The 19,052-nt window shown below is 55.7% G+C and overlaps 1 protein-coding gene across 2 annotated transcripts; it reads right to left on the reverse strand.

Moving 5' to 3' along the window:
* Positions 1-576: 576 nt before the first annotated feature.
* Csnk1g2 (casein kinase 1 gamma 2) lies at positions 577-19,052 on the reverse strand. Of its 2 annotated transcripts, XM_031350361.1 has the most exons (13): positions 18,805-19,051; positions 11,687-11,839; positions 6,719-7,146; positions 3,406-3,446; positions 3,259-3,328; positions 3,028-3,176; positions 2,702-2,936; positions 2,544-2,629; positions 2,371-2,455; positions 2,095-2,243; positions 1,657-1,740; positions 1,451-1,557; positions 577-1,297 (listed from the first exon to the last, which is right to left on the reverse strand). In XM_031350361.1, the coding sequence occupies exons 3-13, from the start codon at positions 6,903-6,905 to the stop codon at positions 1,243-1,245; spliced, it is 1,248 nt and encodes a 415-aa protein (XP_031206221.1). In that variant the 5' UTR covers positions 6,906-7,146; positions 11,687-11,839; positions 18,805-19,051; the 3' UTR covers positions 577-1,242. The 2 variants fall into 2 exon arrangements, with proteins under 2 accessions (XP_031206221.1, XP_031206222.1); XM_031350362.1 differs by lacking the exons at positions 577-1,297; positions 1,451-1,557 and having other exon boundaries at positions 1,666-1,783; positions 18,805-19,052.

Consider the following 19,052-nt stretch of genomic DNA (forward strand, 5'->3'; position numbering starts at 1 on the left):
ACACACTAGAAGAGTACATTGGTCCCCATTAAAGATAGTCGTGAGCCACCATGATGGTTGCTAGGAATTGAATTCAGGACCTCTGGAAGAACAGTCAGTGGTCCTAACCTCTGAGCCATCTCTCCAGCCCCTTTTAAAATTTTTATTGTTTCCTGGGTGGCACCTGTATAAGCATGAAGCCCCGGAGTCCATTCCCAGCAAGCAGCAATCTTATTTCACCCCTTACCCCCATTTCCTTTCTGCTTGGGCAACCTCCTTTCAGCTCTGCTAGTCTCACTCTTCAGGGTTTGGCTTCTGAGGCAGCTTCCAGTCTGTAGCTGTGCTGTGCAGACCCGGGAGGTGTCCATCTTAGCAGGGCTACCGCTCAAACCCAGACCTGTCCATCTGCTTGGGAACGACTGGGTCCCTCAGGTTTGGAAGCAGCAGCCTTGCTGTCCCACTACATCACCAGTCCTTTCCTGGGGCAGACAGTGCCCAGTTCCCTCAGTATTTCCATGATCCAGCTGGGTCCTTGTCAGCTTGTGATCCTAGACTTCAATTGTCCTATGGATGGTAAAGCCCAGGCCAACACTCTGGGATGGTTTTCTTTTCTTTATTTTTTTTTAAAAAAGCCCCTAAACTCTACGGCTTCAAGGAAGCGCCGGAGAAACATAAGTTCATTTCTGTACACGTCGTAAAGCAAGAACTCAGCTCCCACGACCAAGGCCTGGCCTTCCTGTGGGACTGCCTCTCTGCTGCCCTAGGCCGGGCGTTAAGGCGATTCTGTCCCGTGGGCCCTGCACGCAGGGACACGGGTCATGGCCGCCCTGGCTCTGTGGGGCCCATACCAGTCCCTGTGTGGTGACCGTCCCGCTCTCCGCCCCAGCTTTGGTGCAGCATTGTGGTAGTGCACGCGCCTCCCCTTTGGTGGCTGAGGCCTCCCCGCATGACACCCATGCCCCGGGCCTGCCCCCCTCGAGAAAATGGCCTTTGGATTGAGGGGACAAGCTGGACTTTATGAGCTAACAGGGGCGCAGCAGGGACGGCGCGGCGCTTCTCTCCTGGTTTTAAATAGTTAATGCTCTCGAAGGGGATGACGAGACACGGGTGTAGAGATTTCCGCCAAAGTCCTGTGTGAAGGAAGTGACCCCAAGTCCCGAAAGATGGTGCCTGCAGGTGGGCCAAGGAGCCCCACGTCTCCAAGGACGCTGCCAGCTTCCTAGACACCCGCCTGGGGATCTTGGGCAGCAGCTGCACCCACCCTCACTTATGTCGCTGCAGCGATTTTCTCTTCCTCCTCTTGAAGAAGCAGCAGCACCTGTATAGGTGACAAGGGTAGTGACAGGGAATGTGGAGAACGGTGACCAGGTGGTTGATATGGGGTTGATATGGCAATGGGGTAAGAGGTGGTGACGGGTTAACAGTGGCTAGCACAGGCAGGCTCTCTACCACCGCACACCCTGAGCCTTACTTGGTTTCATCCGCCACCTCTACTTCTGCAGGGGCCGCAATGGGGGCATTGGAGTGGCCCGCGGTGGGGTCATCTGTGTTCAGCTCTCCATTAGTGGAGTTCAGTGCCTAAAGGGCAATGGTTATCAGGCTAGCACCTCTGCGACAAATGTCATAGGACCTTCCATTCCCTCTAGGATGGGCCCCCCAGACCCTGCCGGCCCTCACCTGGTTCTTGGTGTGGAGCTGAGCTTTGTCCCGAAGTGGTGGCTGGGAGGGCACGTCAGGGTGGACAGTGCCGATGGGTGTCGGCTGCGAGAGCGGATGTCAGGACAGGATGGAGCCGCAGGTGTCACTGCAGCCCCAGGACAGTTCCTGACCCACGCCCTGGCCCCAGCCGCCCCTCACTGAGGAGAGGTGGGCCCCTCCCACCGAAGTTCTCACCCCCACCCTACTGTATAACCAGGGTCTGTGTCACCACCTGCACCCCTTCCTTCACCTGTGAGCATCTCAGTCTGAACCTTCACCTGTTGGGCTCCCAACCTGGGTACCTCTTCCTTTGTGGGGTACCCATCCAGTGCATGGATTCACCTATGGAGATGCCCACCTAGTGCACCCCTCACACACCGAGTTCTAAACCGGAGCTCTCACATCACCCGCTCGTACCAGGGGCTTGCCGGCCCAATCATACTCGTAGTCAAACACGTAGCCGCTGCGGTCGAAGAGGTCAGTGAAGAGCTTCCTTAGATAGTCGTAGTCTGGCTTCTCAAAGAAGTCTAGACGCCGCACATAGCGCAAGTAGGTGGCCATCTCCTCTGTGGAAGAGAAGGAACAGGGGCGTGGTCACATAGGGAGCCCAGCACTGAGGGGGTATGGCTCTATGGGCGTGGCCACACAAAGGGGCAGAGCTAAGGGGGCGGGGCGCGGCCACAAGCTCCTTACCAGGGAAGCTCTCACACAGCACCTCGATGGGTGTGGCTCGCTTGGTGTCTCCAATCTTCTGGTAGCGTTCCTTCAGCGTGTCCGCCTGCGCAATGTGACCTTGGTCTTAGTCGGAGTCAGCACCCAGAGTCCAAGCCCACACCCCATCCCCCCACTCGAGAGGCCCCACCCACCTTGAGCCCCTGCCAGGGCAGACTGCCGCGCAGGAAGTACATGAACATGTGTCCCAGCGCCTCCAGGTCGTCCCGGCGGCTCTGCTCTGCGGGGACAGCACGGGCTCAGACGCGGCCCAACCCCATGCTCCCTTCCTCCGCCCCGCAGCACTGCTCACCCTTGCCCAAGTGCGTGTTGATGCTCATGTAGCGCGCGGTGCCTGTCAGGCTCTTGTGCTCGCGGTATGGGATGTGCTTCTTGGTCTCAGGGTCTATGTACTCCTTGGCCAGCCCAAAGTCGATGATGTGGATAGAGTGCTGCCGCTTGCTGCCTGGCCGCCCAACCAGGAAGTTCTCGGGCTTCACATCGCGGTAGATGAGGCTCTTGGTATGCACGTACTCCATGCGCGTGATCTGCGGGTGGCGGGTGACCGGAGTCAGGCGGGGCTCAGCGCCTAGGCCTAGACCGGCTCACCCCACCCTTATCTGCCCCACCCCTCCACACCAGCTGGATGGCGATCATCAGCACCGTCTTCAGCGTGAAGGTGCGGTCGCACAGGTCGAAAAGGTCCTCCAGGCTGGGCCCCAGCAGCTCCAGCACCATGGCGTTGTACTTCCCACAAGGGCCGAAGTAGTAGACCTGAGGAACGCCCTCTGGGAAGGAAACATCCAAGCTGGGTGTCTGGAGCCCCTTGCACGCCTAGGAGTGCTGGCCCCGCACCTGTGCCCACCTCACCTGCGGTGCTGAGCTGCTTGTAGAAGCGGTACTCAAGGTGCAGCTGTGGGGCCCGGGACTTGATGGGCTCCTGCGGGGCACAGGACTGTTAGCCAGGCCCTCTTCCCACGGAGGGCGCAGGGGAGGGCAAGGGCAGGGCACACTCACCAGCTTGATAGCCACGTACTCATTTGTATACAGGTTCTTTCCTGGGGAGGCAACAGAGAGACTATCAGGACCGTGACCTACCTAGCCCAGCCCACCCAGATCCCAAGGACGCACTCTCCTCAGAGCACAGTTCACAGAAGCCCATGGGGATGAATCCCCTCCTGTTGGCTGTTAAAGTGCTTCTGGCCCAGATCCAACTGCCCAGGAATCCCAGACACTACATCTCTCTACTTGGATGCAGTCATGGGGAGATGTCTCCCCTGGGCCCCAGCAGTCACAAAAAAGCCCATCCTCACTTTGGAGGCAGCCCCACAAAACCACACATACTACCAAGATGGCTGGCTGAAGGGACGTGGTGCTCAGCCCCCGTGCTGCTGACCCCACCCTGGTGAATCCAGCAGTAGGCTCAGCCCCACTCAGTCAGCCCTCCTTGCAGGGCTCCCATCTGCTGTGTGAGCACAGCCTGGGCCCTCAGCACCCTATGTTCACCTCAGCATCACTAGTCACAAAGACCATCTCCAGGGTCACACCCCTGTGGCAGGCGGCACCTGCCACGCCTGCAGGGAAAGGTCCTGGATACTGCAACAAGCAGAGCCACTGGGATGGATTCTGTGGCCAGGTTTTGTCTACAACTGCCTCAGCCACTGTTAGGGCCTGTCCCCAGTCAAAGCCAGCCACCAACTTGTGAAGAGTGCCCCCAGGCTGCCTTTGGGATGGTGTCCAACCACCTGGCAGGGATGCTCACTCCCTGCTGGTCCTGGGTGTCTCCATCATTCACCAGCAACCAAGGACATCAGCATGAGGCCCTCTCTGATACCAGGCCAAGTTCAGAACTCACTTCTAGTTGGGCTTCTCTCTGACAGCGATGGCTTCCCATCTCCCATGATCTATCAAGTTGTATAAGGTGAAGCACCATGGAGTTTCTCTCAAGAGGCTGCTCAGTGACAGCCCAGGTGGCCATGGGTCTGGTCTCTACCTCTCACCCTGAAGGCACCTCACATCTCCTGGGGGAGCAGCCAAGGGCTGTTCCTTGAAGGGAAGGTGGGTCTGCACACTATGTTAAACCAGCTCTCCTCTGGGAGAGTTTGTTCAGGTCTCTCTGGAGTGGTGGCTCCCACATGCTGGAAGTCGGGGTTACCCAAGGGAGCTCTAGTCTCCTCTGCTGCAGCTGCCAACACCTGCTTACGAGTAGATGTCTCTAACGTTAACCACCTCGGGATCACTCTTCCTCTGTGACCACCTCCCCTGGGGCTTTCACTGACTCAACTCCGCTCTGTGGCCTGCCCCGCACCTGAGCCAAGTCCTTGAGAGACCAAGGACTCTGTGCATATGGTAGGCACTGAAGGTTTTGAAGGATGTCAGAACACATAGGCTGAAGGTGCAGAAGCCCCAGTCGCACGGGCATGGCCACTCTGAGCCCACAGTGTGCAAGTGTGACCCTCTTAGTGAAGAGCACCTGCATGAAAGCGGCCAGCCTCAGTTCAAGCTGGAGCCCCCAGAATCCACAGAAAGGAGATACATGAGACTCCCCAAAGTTGTTCCTGACCCTCACAGGTGTGTATGGCATGCCTGTTCCCCAACATACACACATTGAGATTTTTTTCTTAAATGTACAGGGGACTGGAGAGAGAGCTCAGTGGTTAAGAGCACTGGCTGTTCTTCCAGAGGATCTGGGTTCAGTTCTCAACACACACATGACAGCTGTCAACAGTCCCTAACTTTAATTCTAGGGGACCCAGTGCCCTCTTTCAGACTCCCCAGGCATGTACACAGTGCAGCGACATACACACAGACAAAACACCCATACACATAAAACAAAACAAAAATCTAAAAGAAAGTGTGTGCGGGGGGTGGGAGGTTGGGGGGTGGGGAGGGCTGGCATCGTGGCAAACACCTTGGATCCCAGCACTTGGGAGGCAGAGGCAAGCAGATCTCCGAGTTCTGGGTAGCCAGAGCTACACAGTGGGACCCTTTCTTACAAAGAAAGGGAGAGAGGGCACACACGAAGGGACCGAATGTGGCCCCATAATCAGAGGAAGAAAGCTGCACAGACGAAGGGCTTCAACTTCCCAATTTAATGAACAATTATCACTCTACAGATCCAAGGAGTTCAGTGGCCCCAGCTAGATCACCAGACCTCATAAGGAATGGGGGGTGGGAGTGGAGAGTGAGAGCTCAGGCAAGGAAGCAGCTCACACTCACCAAAGAAATTAGCACCTTCAATGCTCATGCTAACTGTGTGGGGGTAGGGAGAGGGAGACAGGTTCTAAGTTCTCACTGTAGCCCAGGCTGGCCCCTTATGAAGATCACCTGCCTCAGCATCCTGAGTGCTGTGAGGTTGGTTCACAGCTGGGGCTGGCTCCCACTAAACACACCTTACCACTGAGGTGCTAGTCCTAACCTTGGTTAGGTGTAAATAGCTGACACGGACTCTGAGCATCCAGCCGTGAGGGTTGGAGTAAGGGGGCTGGCCCCGCACTCCAACAAAGGCCAAAGTGCACAAGCTGGTGGCACAGGCTCCACCCCTAGCAGGGAGAACAGGAACCAATAAGCACCTGCACACAGCTTGCTACAGACAGACCCTGCACAGGATCTGCAAACCCAAGTCCCTGCACGGTGATCTGTACCAGGACACGAGCCCTGAGCAGTCGCCCTAGCTGCCCGAGGACAGAACTCCGGGAGGACACTGCTGGCCATGTGCACATGCGTGCATGTCTTCAGGCCTGCAGTTTTTCTTTTCTTGGTTTTTTAAGACAGGGTTTCTCTGTGTAGCCCTGGCTGTCCTAGAACTCTGTAGACCAGCCTGGCAACCAACTCAGAGATCTGTCTGGCCTACCTCTGCCTCCAATTGCTGGGATTAAAGGCGTGGCCACAATGGCTGGCTTCAAGGTTGCAGTCTGATGTCTTATTGTGTAGGAACCATCTTTCAGCCTTAGGAGACACCTAACACCACAGGCTGCAGGCAGAAGGTTCAGAGGCCCAAGGCCACAGAAAGTGCAGCCCTATGGCAGGCTGTAGAGGCTCTGCACCAGGATGGGGTCGGTGCTGGCCTTGAGCAGGCCAGCGAGTGCTACAATACTCTGCTCTGGGAAAGGAAGAGAACTGGAGCCCATGACACTGCTGTCCCCTCAGTGTGACCAGATTCTGTCCTCCACAGACCCTGTGGTCCTCCCTGGGAGCACTTCCCTCACATAACCACTCTGAGCAAGGTCTGGGACCTGAGGTGCCTGCCTGATGGGAACTCAGAGACAGGTTTCCTCCTTCCTCCTGAAGGGCCTGGTGATGGAGAGGGGACGAGATACACAGGACTCACCTAGGCGAAGCTCCCCGAAGTTCCCACAGCCTATCTTCTTGCCGACTCGGAAGTTTGGGCCCACCATCAGGACCCCTGAGCTGGTCCCCGAAGTGCGGACACCGTGGTTGCTCCGATTCGTGCCGGTTTTGGACATTCTCCTGCCCTCCTCCAACTCCCCCTTCCCTCCTTTCTTGTCAAAATCCATAAGTTTGTGGTACCCTGGCCTCTCCACGGTGACTCTGCCGTGAGATCCGAGTGCGAAACCTGAGCTCGCGCCCGGCCTAGTACACCATTGCGCCCGGTGGGCCCTTGGCTCCCGGCTATTGACACCCGGGTACGCTCACAGGCCAGGCCGAGGTGCTCATCTTGGTGGCCGCAGGGTCGCTTGCAGAGAGAGAAGACATTCTGCCAACAGGTCCCACCGCCTTAAATCTTGTGGTGCCCAGCTGTGAAGAAACAGAGACCCAGGTTAGAGGGCAGAGTACGTGACATGCCCCCGGTGGCCTGATACCAAAAGATCTTTGAAGGTCTGAACAGGATTGGTAACATCCCTGCCGGGAGGGTGCATCTTTCCCATGGGAAGCGTCCATACCTGCTCACCCTGGGTTAGGTCAGAGACCACAGCAAAGGCTACCATGCTGTCACCAAATGGAAGCTGAGAGAAGTTAAGAGACTGGGGTAGATGGCTTGGATTGAATGGCTATGTGCTCTAACTTGCCACAAGACTATGCCACCAAGTGGCAGACCAGAGGACACTGGAAAGCTAAAGCAAACAAGGGGGATCCAGGTAAGAGGTGACCCACAGTCCAACCACACCACCAGCCAAGACAAGGAAAGTATCAGATGGCAGAATAAGCACTGCCCACATAGGGGCAGGAGCCACACCTGACCCAAAGAGGGCAGGTGAAGCAACTCCAAATATGCTGGGAGGTATATAGCATGCAGCACTGGATGAACAGGGAGGGCTCAGGAGACCCCAGGGAGTGAGCACTGGCCCCTCTGCCCTGATCTACATCTCTCAGCCCCAAAGCCCTGGCTTTTGCCTGGTCATCCACACATGGGCAGCTGAAGAACTGCCCACAGAGGGGCACACAGAGTGGGGACAGACAGGGGAAGCCTGAAGCATACAATGCTTTCTGCCCCTAGTCTCACCCCCATCACTGGATAGCAGAAGAAGGAGAAAGGGAAGAAGAGAGCTAGATCCCCAAATCTAATTTTCCTTTTGTTTCTTTTTTGAGCAAAATTACTAACAAACCCCAGCGAACCCCCTGAACGGCCAACAACCACTGACTGTGTCTCGGGGCCCTCATATTTAAATACCTCTCCGAAGTCCCCAGAACTCCAAACACCACACAATCACAGAAACTATCTGCCGCTGGCAAAGCCACACCTCCACTAGAACACTAGGCAATCAGTCTGAAGCAGCCCCGTGTCCCCACACCTGGGATTAAAACAAAAATATAGCCTTTAAAGAAACCAAATTTCCAGATTTCTCATTCACACTGTGGCTGTGGAGGCCAGGCCAGCCTTAGGTGTCGTGTTTTGAGTCAAGGTTTCTCCTGAATAGGTAGGTCCCAGGAGTCCTTCTGTCTCTACCTCCATGGCACGGGGACCATGAACTTGGGCAGCCAACAACTCATTGTGCAGCCCAGGCTGTCCCTAATCTCACAGAGATCTGATGGCCTCTTGCCTCCTGAGTGCTGGGACTGAAGGTGTGGCTGCCATGCCTGCTTTTTTGTAGTTGCTGGGGTCTTCATTTTTCAAGGCACTTTACCAAGGGAGCCATCACCCAGGGCTTGGGTTTGGCAAATACCTGTGTAGGTTTTGTTTCTGAGACAAGGTCTTACTCTGTAGCCCATGCTAGTCTTGGGCTGAGCTCTCAGGTACATGCTCCCACAGGCGGTCATGCAGGGGAATGTGGCATATGTGCCCTCAGGGCACATCTAAAGGGCGCCAGCCTGCTGCCCCCTCCCAGCATCAATATAGGCAGTGATTTGCGGTGCTCGTTGTTTACATACATTTCTCTGATGCACTGTGGCTGCAGTGAGTGAGGAGAAGCCACAGTGGCCATCACATTAACACACCTGTCCACTGACAGTATTCTCCATATTGCTGGGTGGTGGTGGCACATGCCTTTAATCCCAGCACTTGGGAGGCAGAGGCAGGCAGATTTCTGAGTTCAAGGCCAGCCTGGGCTACAGAATGAGTTCCAGGACAGCCAGGGCTATACAGAGAAACCCTGTCTCGAAAAAACAACAACAACAAAAGTATTCCCCATAAAGGAATAAGGGAACTGGCAGCCTGGCTCCAAAGTGGAAAAGTCCAACCTCCTTCTTTAGCATCCAACAGGGACTCTCCTCAAAATAAAGGGGACCCCTAGAAAAACCCAGGAGGTATGGGGCCTTCTTCCAGCTCAGATTCAGCTCAGGGTCTTGACCCTATGGGGTACATGTATCCCACAGCAGCCCTTACCATGAGTCTCTACAGTGTGGACAGCTAGCTATACCAACAGGCCACCAAGGATCTGCATCCCACCTAGGACACCCACAAAAACACCCTATAACAATACAAGTCATTCTCAAGCCCACCCTTCCTCACCATGTAGATCATGGGGGAGGAGCTCTTAGAAACTCTGCATGGTCTCAATGGGCTAGGCCTGCTCCTGTCCCTCTCTCATCGGGACACTGAGTAACAGCACGGGAGGCAGAGAGAGGCACACCTGGAAGACTGGCACCATGAAATGCCAGCACTGTGGCCTTAAAGATGAAGAGGAGATGGGTATGGATGGGGGCCTGCCCAAGAACCTGTGTGGCTTTCAGGTTGGGTGCACTCTCACCCAAGTATCACTCAGAATAGCCCCTCGGAGCCTCTGTCACGATTACCTCCCATGGGCTTCTCTTCTATTAGGAAGGACTAAGAGGGCAGAGTGCTCACCTACGGTGCCCTGGGTCCCATCTCTCATACAGAAACAAAATGTGGAGGTGCATACTCAGCATGTCAACATGTAAGAGGATCAGGAGTTCAAGGCCAGCCTGAGCTACATGAAACTCAGTTCACCAAAACATCAAAGGTCAACAAAATATTGGCTCAGCGGGTAAAGCTACCTGTGACAAATTTGATGACCCATGTCTTGTCCCCAGGATCTACACTGTGGAGGTAGCTGACTCCCACAAGTTACCCTCTGACCTCCACACACATGGGGTAGTACACACTACCCTTACACGTGCTAAATAAATACAATGTGGTTTTAGAACTCTAAGCACACAGGCATACACAGGTGCTCTCAGAGCCTAGCACTCTGCCCTCAGCATCCATCTGGAGGTACCATTCAGGGATAGAGCCCAGGACTCTAGCCATCACCTCGGGGTGATCAATTCACACACAGGGAAGGGTCAAAGAGGGTCAAAGGGTATGCAGAGAGCCAGCCCTTCCCAGCACTTGTGTCTTGCTACAGAGCTGCATATACCTCAAGTCTCCAGACAGGACATCACCTGGGTAGTTGGGTATGCCCCCCATCCCACAGTGCTCAGCCTGTGCCCAAGTGTACCCTTCACAACCCGCAAGTAAAGAGGACACTATGAGCTGGGTAAGGGGGTACGTGAGGCAGTGAGATCAGAAGACCCTAAAGTGTGGACACCTTGCTGTGTCAGATGCAAGGACCAGCACAGGATGTCAACATCAGGAAAGAGGAGCCACCTGCTCATCACACACCAACATGGGGCATCCCAGTCACTAGAAGCAGCAGGGCTTCTCTGAGGTTTGGAGAGAAAGTACCCATATGGAGCTGAGCCCCTCAAGAGTCCCCAGCAGCAGAGAACATCATCCTTTGTCCTGGGGAAGACAGGGATGGGTCCACTGTGTCTTCCTCAGCCTGGCTGGATGGCTGCAAACCAGTAACAAGCAGAAATGCCTACAGCAGGCCCAGTAGCCTACCTATGATGCATGGAGGGCAAGACCCAGGTGGCACACATATGCCACCATAGTCAGCAGCAACAGGCAGCACACAGTCTGTTCTAGGTGCTCAGGCTAGCTAGGATGTGCACAGTGGGAATGGGGCACCTGCAGGGCCACACTGGAGGACAACAACAAATGAGAGGCAGAGGAAGGGTCCTGCACAGGCACCAAGCACAGTGGGCTCAGAGCAGGCAGGCTGGAGGAAGAAGCAGCCCTAATGGGCCCTTGTACCTTTCAACCATGGCCTTCCTGAGCCAGTGGGTGTGCTGCCCACATCCTGAGTGGATATGGCAGCCAAGGAACACCAGAGAGTCACCTGTGCATCTACTGTCCCCATGCATCCTACAATACAGTTGGGGACACTATAACAATCACTGCCTGTCTTGTTAGCCCCATGGGGCCAGGGGAAGTGGTTAGGCCAAGGAAGCCATGAAAAAACTGCCATGAGATAGGGCCATGATTTTGTGGGACAGTAGGCACGACCCGAGGTTACCATGACCACCCAACACATGGACCACTCCCCCTCGATCACAGAAGAGCTAGGCTAACATGGGCTATGTGGCCGTCAGTAGTGCCCAATAAAGTGAGCACATCACAAGAAGGCTGCCACTCCAACACGGAGGGCCAGTGAAACAGGCAACTCTGGTCCAAGCAGCTGTGCTGTCTCAGGCACACCTGAGCATGTGTGGTGTGACCCGAGACCCCACAGAAAAGGAAATGCCTCTAGCCCTGGTCCTGGTTGAACCTTTGAGCTAAAAATAGAGCCCCTTGGAAGGAGGGCAGGGCTCCCTTGTCCTAAATAAACCCTCCCTGGCTTGACCCACAAGGCCCAAAGCCCGATTCTTTCCCCACGTGAGGCTGTGAGGCTGTCTCCAGAGGTGAGCCCAGGCTCAGGGGAAATGCTGGGCTGGCCTGAGTGAGGGTAGGCCGCAGAGCCAGCTGCATGGTGCCCGCTGCTCAGGGAGCTGGCTGACAGCAGGCTGGACTCCCACCAGAGACACACAGCCCTCCTTGCAAGGCCCCAGCACGCACCTGCCCTGTTCTTTTTGGGGTCCCCCATCTTGCTGGGGCCCTGGCTGCTCCTCTGCCGGAGGTCCCCAAGCCCCTTCTCTGCATCTCCACTTAGTGATGTCACAGTCCCTGGCTGACGTCACTGGCAGTTCCCAGGCTAGACCTGGCACCCACCTAAGGGCACAAGCAGGGACAAAAGCCACCATGAGAGCCCAGCAGTGGGTGGGATTCTGGGCTGCAGCCCCAGAGCTGTGGCACACTGGGACTCCCAGCATTGAGTATCCTGGAAGACAGCTAGAGAAACTTGGGGATCAAGCCAAGCTAAGATAAGGAGCCTGATCAGAAAGGGGCTGGTGGCACCTGGCCAGTCGGTAACAGAGCTGTGCATCAGGTCAGAATCTGATGACCAAGGAATATGGGCCATCCCACAAGGACAATGGCAATGGCGGAGGGAGAGACCTTGAGACCTGCACAGGCCTGCACAATGGCTAGGAGACTTTTCAGTACCTTGTCTTTGGAGGAAGGCACCTCAATACCACCATGGCTCACCTGCTCCTGGTCCTGAGTCATTGTCCCCACAGGTGCAGGGAAACCGGCTGGGGTGGGAGTGGGAGTAACACTATGACAATGAGGGAGTGCTGGGCTCTCCTGGGCAGGGGCAGTGGAGCCATGCAGTATGTGGGGTTGGGGGGGCCTGCTGCTCTGCATGGACCTCACCAACAGTGCCCAGAAAAGGGCGGAGAGCCTGGACCGTAGCCCTGGAAAGACCTCTGTGTATGTGCCAGTGTGCCAGTGAGGCTCTCGGATCATCTGAGGGACCCATCAACTCCAGTCACATGAGCTGCAGTGTCCTCAGTGCTTGAACGCACTGACACAACTTGGGTCAGCACTGACACAGGACAGCACAAGGACCGACTGGAAGCTGCAGCCCAGCTCCCTGACAGCCAGTGTGCACTCTGTAGAGCAAATGTTTCCTCAGCATAAACCACAAAAAGGTAAGGACAGGCAGGAGCAGTCAGCTCATCTACTCCTCACCAATCAAACCAGAATCCCCCACACTAGAGCAGATGGTGTCCCCCTGGGACACCAGTGTCTGAGATTTAGGGCCTTGTACCCTCTGCACCAATGTAGGTTGCCATGGGTGATGTGGGACCCAGAGCTTCTTGGGCTCTCCTGACTTACATCTCAGCAAAGGTAATTCTGATCCTAGGAAACTATGGGCCATGTCTGAGGACAAGGGGGTGGCTATTACTATGAGGGGTGCTGCTCAACACCCACAGAGCCTAAAACCACATAGTATCCACTGCAAAGCCTAGTGGGGAACCAGGCACAAAGCTGGGCAAGGGGCTCAGTCCCACAGATGTGTGGAAAGGCAGGAAGCAGGGATCAGTGAACACATGTAAATAAACACGCACAGGCATCGACCACTGACCACAGCCTACTGTGGTGGCATCAATACCACGTAAGGACAACTCAGCCACAGGTCCCTACCCAGTAGCAGATCCTGGGGTGAAGGGGGGCTGTCCACTAGGAATTCTGGAAGTGTCACCATCATCAGGTATGGTCACAAAACACTCTGTTGCTTTTCTTTTTGAAACAGAGTATGTAACCCAGGCTGGCCTTGAACTGGCCCCATGCCTCAGTTCCTAAGCACTGCAATTACAGGCATGAGCCAAGGTAGACTGCTTTATATTCTCTGTGTTTGTATGGGGGCGCATACACCAGAGGCTGGTGTCAAGGACTGCCTTTCTAGGTTACTCTCTACCTTATACTGAAGCTGTATCTCTCTACTGAACCCAGAGCTTGCCACTTTAGCTACCACAGCCAGCTCAGTGTGAGAACGGGTCACACCTCCTGGGCCCTGGGTTCATAGGTGGCCACAGTGCCCAGGCCAGCATCTAAGTGAGCACTGGAGACCTAAGCTTAGGCAGTCATTTGGCCACTGCCTCCCCAGCACTTTCACCCAAGCTAGCCTTGAACCCCAATCCTTCTGCCTCCTTGCCCTAAGTGTGGGAAAGACAGGTGTAAGCCATCATCCTTAGTTTTAACATTTTCAACTAAGGGGTGAGGAGGAGAGCCCAGAACTGGCCATTCTCATACAGGTGAGGGTGACCACAAACCTTAATTGAGGAGACATCTGTCCAGGAGACACCTCACCTAATTACTGCCACAGTCGGCATGTGGAGGGCCTAGCTCACACCCTTGGCCTCCATTGGGGAGGGTCAGGTTGGCACCAAGTGAAGCACAGGCACACAGCTGCCCACCCGGAGGAGCAGAGTCTGCTCTGCCTAGGCCATGCCTCCTCTCAGGAGCCCAGTTGGACAGCCAAGGGCAACATGTAGATTTCCCAGGAGCCCACAGGGGTGTGCCCCAACAGGAAGCACAGGCTGCAGACACAGTAGAGTGGGAGAGGACAGGCTAGTGCCTGGTGACGCACACCACCTGCCAGCCCTGTGGGTCTCAGTCACCCAGAGCCCAGCTCTTCAGTCCCTGGGGCAGCTGCAAACTCTGGGGCTCCTGGCAAGGCCTGCCCTGTGTTCCTGCTTCCCATGCCCCTCCCCCGACCTGAAGACCCAACACAGGCTTAAGCTGAGCTATGGGTAACTTTAGCTGTCCCACGAGTACCTTCAACCTTTCCCACTGTAACCCCAGGAGAACATGCACAGACCAAATCCCAGGAACCAAGTTGTTTAAGGCCATCCTCAGCTACATGGAGGTCAGCCTAGGCTACCTAGGATGCTAGGTCAATGACCTACAGCAAGCCAGGCAGTGGTGGCACTCGCCTTTAATCCCAGCACTTGGGAGGCAGCGGCAGGCAGATTTCTGAGCTGGAGGCCAGCCTGGTCTACAGAGTGAGTTCCAGGACAGCCAGGGCTACACAGAGAAACCCTGTCTCGAAAAGAAAAAAAAAAATAACCTACAGCAGAGTCAAGGACAGTTTCCCTGGGTGTAGTGCCACAAACCTATGTCCCAGCATTCAGGACGCTGAAGGAGGCATGGGTTTAGGGCCAGCCTGGACTATATGGTGAGTTTTGGGCCCACCTTGGCTACAGAAGTTGTAATCCTATCTCAAAAAACAAAACAGGGCTGCTGAGTTATCTCACTGAGCAAAGCTCTTGTCTCGTCATGCAAACCTGACAACCTCAATCAATGTGGAAGGAGGAATCTGGTCCAGGCCAGCCAGGCTACACAACACAGAGCCCCGTGTCAAAACCAAAAGTGCAAGGAGAGAAGAAGCAACCTCACAAAGTTGCCCTGACTTCCACAGGCACATAGGCATGTGGCATCCATCCACGTGTACACCTGAGATACACAAGATCCTGCATCCAAAGAGCCAGGCACGGTGACCACAGCACCCAGTATCCACAGCAGCAGATCTGGTGTTTGAGACCATCCTAATCCATGTCTCACAAATCTAAAGTTAAACAAAGCAAGATTGGGTTTCTTCCCACATGGGAGTCAGTGGGTGGTGCCCTGGCTGGAGACTCACACCTATGGGCCTCCCTCTGGCACAGACAGATCACTGTCCTTTTGTTCCCTGGTTTCCGGCTTTCACTGTAGATTCAATGTGAGGCTGCATGCTACCACTGGACTCTGACCCATGTCAGACACTCTGGTGATCTGTCTCTTAACAGGGTGTGACCTCAATCTGTCTCTCTCCCTGGTGACATTAAGCTGCTGCGAGGGGTGAAGGCAACCTGAAGGTCTGCTCTTCAGGGGGGAATGGAGGCTGAGCAGAAGGAATGGCCCCTTGACTACTGGGTCCTAAGTGAGACCAACTTCCAACTCTCTGTCAGAGGCAAGGATGCGGAGCCACCCACAACACCTAACCTCTAATGGGAGCACCCAAGGGTGTGGCCTGGGGTCTCAGTGAGCAGAGGATGTGAATGCCAAGCAGCATGTTGTTCTCAACTGTCACCAGGCACTAGGGGAGCCCCCTTGGGACTGGGGACCAGGGCTTGCTCCTCTGCCATGTTTGTATATGGACATAAACATACAGAGGACAGATCTGACAGCTGCGGGTCCCAGGCGTGCCTCTTTGCCACTTGTTCTGGGTGTTCTGCGCCCTCTCTGCCCAGGATGGAGCCTCTTGGTAACAGTGCAGTGTGTAGGGCAGAGCATAGAGGGAAGGAGTCCATAGGGTCTGATGGTCCCTATAAGCCTAGGGAACCTGTCTCACCCAAGGGTAAGCAGCCAGAGTGCCTCCTCAGGTGACCAGGTGGCCACCCAAATACTCCATATATGTTTCCGCATTTTAGGAGCTGAGTGGCTCCCCAACATCACACATCTTGAGGTCAAGACACCTCCTGGGGACCAGGATGGGAACACCTTTGACCCACTGAGGTCAGAGCAATTCATGGGCAGGTTTCCACCCAAGCACTGATGGCCAGCCTCTGAATATAACAGGTGACAGGGAGTGGATAAGACAGCAAAAGGACAGAGTGTGTCCTAACCCACAGGGCCGTGCAAGATGGGCTTCCTCAGGGTGCAGCCATCCTGGCTTTTACCAGCATATCCTCTGGCCCCAGGGTCACTAACATCAGGCTGTCAGACCCCAGGCCCTCCTATATGGAACAGGTTACCCCTCTATAAAAGGTGCTATGGCCACCTCACGGACACCATACCACACAAGCTGTGGATCTGGGATCTTCTCAGCTGAGTGCAGAGACACCTCTGTGAGCTTCATGCCTACCTACAGCTGTGCCAGCACCAACTAACAGGCTCTCAGGCAAAGACTGCCCAGGGTGCTGACTGGCAAGTTGATGTCCAGCCTACAATGACAATGCTTGGGTCCAACAAGAGCATGGCAACCAAGTCAGTGGGCGACAAATGTGTGGGAGAACCTGGATGAAGTCCTAATCACTTCTTCATTATGACCTAGCTCCAGGGTAGGGCTCTTTCAAGTGGCCCCATCTGTCTCCCAGATAACAAGAAAGACACTGGCTTGTCCTATACCATCTTAACACCAAAGGCCACGCTATAGGACACTTAGCCACAGGAGGACCCTAAAACCCTGCTTTCCCTCACTCCTCCCACCTGGCTTACCACACCCCAACCCCTTGTAAAAAGGATGCTGGTTGCTGTGGGTCAAAGGGGCCTAGGTAGTGCATCTCAGCAGGAAGGAGTCACACAGAATAAATACCATCTATCATGCAGCACAGTGTCTGTCCTGCCACTGTGTGAATACACATTCCCAGGTCCTGCATCTCTGGATGAGCATCCCTCATTCGCAAGCTCCCCATTAACACAAATGGTCCCCTGCGTTTGTCTGGTACACCACCATTTGTCCCAATTCACAAATGGGCATGTTGGCTTCCCCAAAGCTGGGGATGGTCATGCGGAAGCAGTTCAACTACCAAACATCTTCCCTACATCCTCTGCCAGAGGCAGTGACTGTGAGATTACGGAAAAGCCACAAAAATCGCATGATACTACAAACTATGGTGGACGGCACTGGCTGCCTGGCCTCTGGGATGTGCCTGGAGCCCACAGTGACCACTCCAAGGTAAAATCAAAATAGATGAGAGGCCACCTCTCTTGAGCATGCAGGCCCAGGAATAAGAAGCATGCAGACCCTACATTTCAGCCCAGTTGCTTGCAGTAGGCCCTGGAGCCTAGGATGGCTTTGGATTCTCTAAATCTGGCTCTCCCTGGGAGTCCTCAGCATTCTGCTCAGTCCACCTAGTTCCTCCCATGCCCCCTGGTCCCAGGAAATTACCATGGTTCAGCCTTTGTAGGAAGGGTACAGGTGAACAGGCACTGGAGACCCATGGCAGGCAGACAGGTACTGCATGCCTGTGATCTGTGGGGCGTAGGGGGAGATGTGGGGGGTGGGGAAGGGGACCCACCAGCCAGTACCACACTGCTCTGGTGGAAGGTGACACCTGCAGACACCGTTCTTCTCTACACTCAAGCAAATCCTTCAGGGCAGGCAAGGGGGCCATAGTGTTAACCATAGCACCTGACTTGGGTCAGCACAATCTCTGTAGGAGGCTGGGGTTTCTCCTACACCAACAAGGCCTTTGTGCCTTCCACCCACCAGCTCCCAGAGTCCCCAGATATCCACTGAGGCTCCGGGACAAAGACCCTCGTCAGCCTCCAGAGCCCTGAGGGGTGGGCTGGGGAAGCAGACTGCAACCCAGAGAGGATACAGACAGGTCTCCACCTACACACCACCTCCCAGACTGCTTCCTGCAAACTGCCATCAGGAGGCCACCAAGATGAAAACCATCTGGCCCCAACCTACAAGTCCAGAACACCACAGAAACCCCTCTCTGCAGACATTCTTTCTAATCCCATCTCTTATTGAAAAAGTCACCCGTGTACAAAGTTGGGGCAGAGGGGGACAGGCAGGGGATCCAGCAGCCTGCTCAGACATCTCACCCCTCCCGCCTTGATCCGTGTGTTTCCGGAAAACAAAGCCGGTGGCCAGAGCGGAAGGAGGAGGGCGCAGGCAGCTGGGCCTGGAGTTCCCAAGCAGCTCCCAGCAACAGGTCCTCCACTTAGACAGGACCCTCTGTCCCTGTCCCTAAGACCCCCAGCTCTTCTCCTTCAACAAACCATCAGGGCCACAAATAGTAAAGAGTGACCATCAGGAAGAAGGGCTGGGAGTGAGGACTGACAAGGAGCCGAGTCCAGACGGCAGGAGGCCTGGAGACCAGGTGTATAAGGGATCTGGGGACCAGAAAGGGACATCAGGGGAAACGGAGAAAAACGTGGGAGGGGGAGCTGCAGGTGAGCTGAACACCTAGGAAGGAGACACAGGAAACTGGGAAGTCAGAGCGCAGGAACAAGGATGGGGTCAGAGTGAGAGGGTACACTGAGGCAGAATGAGGGGTCTCAGGGGAGGGTGACCGGAAGTGGGGACGCCTGAGTGTCTCAGGTGAGCTGAGCACCCAGGAAACAGTGTCCATTCGAACTCAGGGACCAGCGAGCCAAAGGTGGAGTCAGACAGTGAGGGGTACGGAGGCAGGGTGACCGGAAGTGGGGGTCGCCCGGTGAAGAACACCAGTCAGGAATCGCAGGGTGCCGACCGTGCTCGACCCGGCGCGGAGTGGGGTTATCCGGGGTCAGTGGGAGTCACGGGGTCCCGACGCGGCGGGGGTGGGGCATGGCCGACCCTGCGCGCGCAACATTACCTGCGCCCCGCCTGGGGCCCGCGGGCGGCGGTGGCCGAGCTCAGCAGCGCGGCGTCCCCCGCTCCGGGCCCCGCGCACGTTCGCGCTCCGGCTCGGGCCCCAGCTCCGGCTCCCGCGCTACCGGGGCCGGCCTCGGCATGTTCGGCGGAGAGGGCCGGGCTCCGCCGCTCCGCCGCGCCCGCTCCGCGGAGCCCCCGCGCGCCTTACGCCGCCAGCGTCGGCCAGCGGGGGGCGGCGGCCTGCGCGCT

Source organism: Mastomys coucha, unplaced genomic scaffold, assembly GCF_008632895.1.
Source record: "Mastomys coucha isolate ucsf_1 unplaced genomic scaffold, UCSF_Mcou_1 pScaffold4, whole genome shotgun sequence".
NCBI lineage: Eukaryota > Metazoa > Chordata > Mammalia > Rodentia > Muridae > Mastomys > Mastomys coucha.

What these genes read in the sequence shown, in the direction of transcription:
- Csnk1g2 (XM_031350361.1), bottom strand. Translation starts at nt 6,905, where the DNA reads ATGGATTTTGACAAGAAAGGAGGGAAGGGGGAGTTGGAGGAGGGCAGG. An exon ending in TGCCCTGGCAGGGGCTCAAG is followed by an intron (nt 2,456 to 2,543) that starts GTGGGTGGGGCC and finishes CACATTGCGCAG; the next exon opens with GCGGACACGCTGAAGGAACG. An exon ending in GCTGTGTGAGAGCTTCCCTG is followed by an intron (nt 2,244 to 2,370) that starts GTAAGGAGCTTG and finishes TCTCTTCCACAG; the next exon opens with AGGAGATGGCCACCTACTTG.